Source organism: Staurois parvus, unplaced genomic scaffold, assembly GCF_062004578.1.
Source record: "Staurois parvus isolate SC_StPar_1 unplaced genomic scaffold, SC_StPar_1.0 ptg000165l, whole genome shotgun sequence".
Taxonomy (NCBI): Eukaryota; Metazoa; Chordata; class Amphibia; order Anura; family Ranidae; genus Staurois; species Staurois parvus.
In genome coordinates, this window is record NW_028317961.1 from 3500924 (window position 1) to 3508382 (window position 7459).

At 40.7% G+C, this 7459-nt stretch overlaps 1 protein-coding gene across 1 annotated transcript in view; it reads left to right on the forward strand.

The window, feature by feature from the left end:
- The window catches only part of TMEM200A (transmembrane protein 200A), a 209468-nt gene extending 202412 nt beyond the window's left edge, over positions 1 to 7056 (forward strand). Inside the window, exon 4 of the mRNA XM_089676299.1 lies at positions 6924 to 7056. Within this exon, the coding sequence (XP_089532425.1) occupies positions 6924 to 6982 (59 nt within the window). The 3' untranslated portion in view covers positions 6983 to 7056. The remainder of the gene's footprint in view (positions 1 to 6923) is intronic.
- Positions 7057 to 7459: the final 403 nt, after the last annotated feature.

Sequence of the window (7459 nt, forward strand, 5' to 3'; positions counted from 1 at the left end):
CACATACTGTACCATTCTTTCCTTCCCCAATCCCCCTTTCCATTAATATTCCACACTTTATTGGCTGGAAAAAGTGTGTAGTCCTGTTTCTATCAAATTATTATATCACTCTTGCCATACATTGATCAAAATGTTCAGCACAGAATGGCTGAATGTCGATTGTATGGACATGGTGGTTTTTTAGAAGTACAACCAGCCTGTCAGATTTTTGGTGCTTGATCAGCACTACCGGTTATAGCAGCACTGATCAGTGTATTCTGATGGCAGAAAAATCTACCCACTGTCAGAATACAATAGCTCAGCAGGGAGGATTCCCCAATCCACCTTGAATGTGTGGATGGGGGAATCTATTCTTTTTTTCCCTGTTCAATCTGCTTACCAATTATCAGATGTGGTGCCTGCATCAGTTCTCTTTTCTTTGGCTTTTTCCCTCTGTTTTTTACCTGGTTATATGGCCAACAACACATCTCCAATATTAGTGAGACATAACTCTGGATCAATGAGCACAGGTGTCACAGCAGGCAGCAGCATTGTCAGTCTGGGGATAGAGGGGGGAGCAGTGTTTTATCATTTTTAGATACATTTACAAATTGAAACAAAACTCCAGCTCACACTTTATAATCAATTACAGCAAATCTTGTTTTTCCTTTTGGGATAAAAGTTTTGCATGATTAAATAAATGCTAATCATTTTAACCACACCTGCCAGTGTTAAGTGGTTTGTCTCCTCCAGGTAAACTGACACATTCTGCTTGAGAGCTTGTAGTTCTGAAAAACAACCGACTTGCTGTCTGGATCACCAGATGAAAAACAGAAGAAAGAAAGCCTAAAAAAGAAAATTATATTCAGCAATAATATTTAAGAACGGGAAAGATGCAATATAATAAATGTTTGCTTTTAGCTTTAATACTGCTTTCAATTATATGTTTGGGAGACGCCTTTAGCTGCATGTGATGTTAAGTAATAGCATACATTTTCACTGACAGCATCAGTGACACTATATTCTGGCTTCACACATTTTGGATGCGTCATGTTTTTTAGCTTGTTTTTTGCTTTGCTTAAACACAGCAGCAGCACCCCAATCTGAATCATTACAGTCTAAAGAGCTGCAGACTGTTTAGAAGTTTTGGCTATGATGCCTGTTTTTTAATCCAATGCAGTGGTATTAAACCAGAATTAAAAAGCTATAGGAAAGTGTATTCCTAACAGATTAAGCTAAACCTCTCAAATGCATACAAATTGACCATAGGCAAAACAGGTCATACGCAGTAATTTGTGAGATCCTTTGTCTTGTAGTACTGCACTGCATTGTCCTAAAATAAAATGTTGAAACAGAATTCACAAAACAACAAACTCACATTCCTATATTCCCAATTATTCCTAAAATATATGTAGCACTACCCTCTTAGGAGTTGCTAGAAATTTTGGTTACCCTTATAGTCCTGCACAGCCAGGCATCGCACACCTTCACAAAAGCTTGCATCCAGAGTCAGAAAGTCCTTGAGCTTTGGTTTTGTTGCTTCATTGAGGGATTTGAACTGGGATAGGGTTAGGGGCGTACAGGATGTGCAAAGGTACTGATAAATTGAGAACAACTTTCTGAAACTATTTACAAGCCTTCTCTGCAGCACAGTCTCTGTGGGAGAGCTAGCAAGCGTCTCCTTAGTGTACCACCCCAGAACCTAGATGAACTTCTCCTCTTCACCCAGCAATCAGAAGGTGTTCCTGAACAGGGGATACGGTTCCTGCCACTTTAAGAACTAGACAGTCACTGATAGGTGGCTAATCTGGTTTTCCACCAGAGTGCTCCTTCGCCTATCCGCCCAAAGGGTGTAGGTATACTCAGTCAGATCCTCTCATATACCATTTGTGGGTCAGAGTCTGCTACCAGGCCTATAAGCTGGGCTGCTCCTTCCCTGCCATACAGGTGGTCCTCCTTCGGGGTGCCAGTGAGCTCTAAGCCTTCCTCCTGTCCAGCTCCAGGCCTGCGGTAGGCCTCCTCGCAGCCTCCTGAAGGGCTGGCCTGCAGAGCCTCTCAGCCCTGACCACAATTTGACAACATTCTGGCTATTACACCTGGGCTGCTGCTCAGCCCCTGTCTAACCATTGGAGTCTAGCTCTCCTAACTAAATTAGGAGGGTGCTACATATACAAAATGTGAACTTCAGGCGTGGTGGGTGCTACACAGGGGCGAACTGACAACTCATGGGGCCCCCGGGCAATAGGGGATCATGGGGCCCCTGTGTCCTTGCCCAAACTCAAAAATGCCTATGAAAAAGGTACCAGGGGCATCTCATAAGGCCCCCTACTGACCCCGGGCCCTCGGGCAGTGCCCGAGTTTCCAAATGGTCAGTCCACCCCTGGTGCTACATATACAAAATGTGCACTTTAGGCGTGGAGGGTGCTACATATACAAAATGTGAACTTCAGGTGTGTGTTTGGTAGAAATTGGCTAGTGTCAGGATAGTATGCAAGCACTTGAATAGGCAGCAAATAGGATGAGCTCTGCAATATGGGATTTTTTAACACCAATGTTGTAATCTGCACATCTTGCCTACAGAATATCAGCTGTGGTAAAAGTACCAGCCCTTTGGGTACCACTTGCATGAGCAAACACGTCTCTATACCGTGAAGCCTGTGGGAACAGTGTCTCAATGAGACAAGTTGGCAGCAAAAGGCCCACACTCCTATTACTGAAGAGTACATAACAGCTACTTTCTTATTGAGCAATTAAATTGTACAAATAATGTTTTTCTTTTACTCCTCCTCAAGGGTGCAAAGCAGCTATTTTATTTTGGGGACAGCTAATGTGTCTTTTTCTGCCTCTTTAAAAGTGCATAGCAGCCATTTTTTAAGGACTTTTCCTTTTCCTTCTTAAAGACATATAGCAACTTTTTTTGTAGGGCTGCTAATATGCTTTCTTCTTCTCTTCTTCCTGAAGGATGCATAGCAGACATTTTTTGGAGAACTGCCAAGGTGCCCTCATCTTCAAACTCCTCAAGGGTGAACAGCAGCCATTTTCTTTTGAAGTACTAATACACAATTTTCCTCCTCCTTAAGGACTCAGAGCAGCCATTTTTTGAGGACTGCTTATGCAACCTTTTACTCCTCCTCCTCAAGTTCACAGAGCAGCTACTTTTTTATGGTGCTGCTCTTGCCCACTTTTCCTCCTCCTCCTCAAGCACACATAACAGCCATTTTTTTTAGAACCACTTATGCGGTTTTAACTTCTCCTCAAGGGTGCAGAGGTCTGTCATTACAATTTGTTATACTGTTCTTTACTGTTACATGTAGTATTTTGTCCCATGTAGCTAGGTACTTCCTTTCTGTAGGTTTGAATTTATGACCTGTCCCCCCTCCCCTCCCTGCATGGAAAATGCAACAACAGCAAGAAAGGAAACTGCAGCTTCTCTTTGCTCTGATACTTTCCAGAGGCAAGGGAGGAACGGGAAGGTGTGTCAGGTCAGACATCTTTACTTCATTTAGAAAGCATATAACTACATGGGACAAAATACTATATACATGTTTCCCCATTATAAGCAGAACAGTGGAAAAGAATTTGTAATAGTAGATCTTCTTTAAACCCTTGTGTGGAAGAGATTGTGACATTTGTGATTGTTCTAAAAACTTTAACTGAAACACTTTACTCCACAAACTTGGAAAAAATATTTTCTGCAAAACTTGGAAAATATTAAGTTAACTTTCACCTTTCACCTAATTTTTCTCTTTTACACTTTGAAGGCCCTTTGACATTGCCTTCAGTAATCTTTCCAGAAAGTGAAACCTTATTTACTAGGTCGTTATATGCCATTTAATTAGCAAAATATCCCCCATGCAAAGTGAGCATTTTACAGTGTGGCCAAATTGTTTCAAGTGCTGTAAATGTGACAGGTGGACCTGCTTTTAAAGAAGAAGATGTCTGCCAGGTCCTAGTTGTTTTGACACAGAAAGAACATGTGAATGTTGATGCAATTCTCCAATAATGTGCAATACACACTAAACTGAGCATGTGCAGAGTGACTCCTAGAGCAGATGGATTGGAGATACTATAAGAAGGGATGGATCAGAGAAGACAGCCTTTTTACACAATGTGGGGTAATGACCCCTTAGGGTCCACAGTGAGTATACCAAGCATGCTTTACTGTATATACAGACTGATTTTACTGTTGTGGGTTTAGTAACATTTTAAGGAGAAAGGGTGAGATTTATGTAGCAGTAGGGGACACTGCTTGCTTTTTATTGAACTACTTTGTATCTGCCCACACTCAACATGTGCCATTGGAATCAATTGATCAGCAACACTGAGCTCAGAAACACCTGTTTTACAGGCGTTTGACATTTTTTTTCTGCCTCTGAGTGCCCCCCTATGTTAGCCTATGTGTCCATGCACACCTAGGAATTCACAGGAATTTAGAGTCTAGAGGCAGTGACGTTTAGAGGCAGAAAAAAAATAACTTTTGCATTCAAAAGAGGAGTGTTTTAGCAGAAAAAAATGCCAAAATGTGCCGAAATGTGCGTAAGCGCCTAAGCTCTAAGCGTGTTTAGTGCTTGAGAGTTTTTTCCATTTCAGTAGCCAGAATAAATTAATAGTCTGCCCAATGAAATAAATACCCATGCACTTGGAGCTCCTAAGTGTGTCTAAACACGCTTAAACACGTTTGCAAAAATGCGGCTTAGGCAAAAAGCTTTTAAAAAGCCTTAGTGTGCATAAAGCCTTAAAAACAAAAAAAGTTTTTAGATGAAAAAAGCAAATTAAAGAATATCAAAGAAGAACATCTTTCAAAATTATAACAAATTTAGCTCATAACAAGGAGACTGAAAGATGTGTCGTTAGTAACTTCCAACAAAACATCTGACACTTCAGATCTTGCTGATGAAAGAAAGCAACATCAGTACATTAGAATTCCAATCAGAGAAGATATCTTTATAAGCTACTAGATAACCTCATATAAACACACCAATAAAGTTCAGATACTGTAATTTAAATCTACAGGTAAGAGCAGCCCTAATTGCCTTTAAGCAGCTCTCAGAAGCAGGTGGGTATTATTCCCCTCTTAATGGGTTTTACACTTCTTATGCTAAATCTAGAAAACGCTGTAGCACCCTCCTAGTTTAGCTAGGGTGAGCTAGATCCCAATGGTTAGTCAGGAGCTGGTTAGCAGCTCAGGTGTGATAGCCAGAGGGATCAAATTGTGGTCAGGGCTGAGAGACTCTGCAGGCCAGCCCCTCTCGAATTTCCCCCTGCTCTGAGGCTTTCAGGAGAGGGCCTTGGAGGCAGAGGGTGCATCTGATGAGCGTCTGGCTGCACTCTTGAGGGACCTTTCCCCTAGCCAATTCCCAACAGAAGGCTTGGCTAGGGGTTGGGACTTCAGTAAAAATTTTGGAACCTGCTCAGTGTGGGGAAGTCGGATGGAAGAGCAGGAGAATTGGAGGAAGATTTGAGGCTGGAGGAGGAAGGCTGCCAGGAGGCCTAGTGAGATGGGGCCTGCCTGTGAGCCCGGAGCTGGATAGGAGGAAAACTTGGGACTCACTGCCCCCTGAGAGAGGACCACCTGTATGGCAGGGAAAGAGCAGCCCAGCTGTTAAACCTGGTAGCAGCAGCCATCCCGCAAGCAGTACAGGAGAGAATCTGAGTAAGTACATCTGCACCCTTGGGCAGATAGAGGAAGGAGCACTCTGGTGGGAAATTAGCCCCCTCTTAGTGACTGTTTACCCATTTAAAGGGACAGGAGCCAGATCCCCTGCTTAGGAAAAGTTTCCAGATTGCTGGATGAAGAGGAGTTCATCTAGGGTCTGGGGTGGTGCAACAAGGAAATGCTGGATAGCACTCCAACAGAGACTGCATCCAGAAAGAAAAGCTTGTGAATAGTCCAGGAAGTTGTCCTCAGATATCAGTATCCTTGGGCATCCTATACTACCCTTAACCTATCCTAGTTCTAATCCCCTGAATAAAACAACAAACCCAGCGCTCAAGGACTGCCACTGAATCTAAACTACAACTTTTTTATGTAAGGCTACATGTACACTAGCCTACCCTCACTGTGTTTTTGCCGCAACGTCAAAACATTCATATCTTGAACATAATTCTTCCGCATTCAAAAGTGGGACGTTTAACCTCACCTAAACTCGGCAGCTATTTAACTCTGCTAAAAACCTATGTGTACATGGACACATAGGCTTTTATGGAGTTGAGTGTAGGAGCTCTGGCAAAAAAACATCAAAATCTCCTAAACACAAGTTTTGGAGCTGCCAGTGTACATGAAGAGTTTTTGAAAACATTCATACATAGATAGATATATACAACATTCAGAACCCTATCAGAACCAATAATATTTAAAATGGACATGGTATGGTGACTCTGGAAAGCGATCATTAATTAATTCCTTACAAGACTATTTTTTCTAAGCCCCATAAACCTTTAATAGCAGCTAATATACATTAGAACAGGCTACTCAGTAAAATAATATATAGTAAAAGACAATTATCTAATTTTCTTCACAGGTGCATGAACATTTATATGCGTGTAATTATGAGAGTTACTAATAGTTATCTTAATAGACAAGTAGTCTCTGCTTTTTTTTTCATTAAAACCAAGGACTGTAATTAAAGTCCATTAAGATTTATAGATGTAACTGTAAAGGTTTACTTGGGTAGCCAAGAAAAGATATGTTACCTCCTCTGTCTTAAAAAATTTCTAATGAAACCTTGAATAGATGGATGGCTGTGGTATAAGAGTTCACTTCATCTCCTATGCAATGCAGATTGCTAGGGCCTCTGCAATTATACCATGGCCACATGGGGCTGCCTACCTTCCCCATCCACTGATTTTTCTTCAGTATTTATTGATTCTCTTTTATGTTAGTTGATTATGTATAATTTGCTTTGGATCATTTATGGCCTCTCTCTCTCTCTTCTATTTTCTAGGTCAGAAGGTCACCTCAGATGCACAGAAGGCCATCCCAGATTGGCTGTTGCTAGACTAAGGAAGTTTCTGATGAATTATGGAGGGAAATGCTGTCACCAATAAACGTGTGCTTGTTTTCATTACGAATCAAAATTCGGACTAAATTTTCGTTATTCAGATGCATCCTAATTTCCTAATCACAATAATAGTGCAATGAATCCAAAATAAATTATAATGAAACAAATTATCTGAATTAGAATTAGAAAATGAATTAGACTTTGAAATAAGTGAAATAAGATGATGATTCTTACGTGGGCTGCTATATAGAATAGAATAGAAAAAAATAGAGTAGAATAGAATAAAACACAATAGAATAGTATAGAATAGAATAGAACATAATAGAATGAAATTAAATAGAAAAGAATAGAATAGCAGGGAAAAAGAATAGAATAGAAATTAAAAGAACAGAATAGAATAGATAAGAAAAGATTAGAATAGAATAAAACAGAACAAATATAGCTGTTGTGACAAACGCTGTGTCAAACCACTGCCCTTT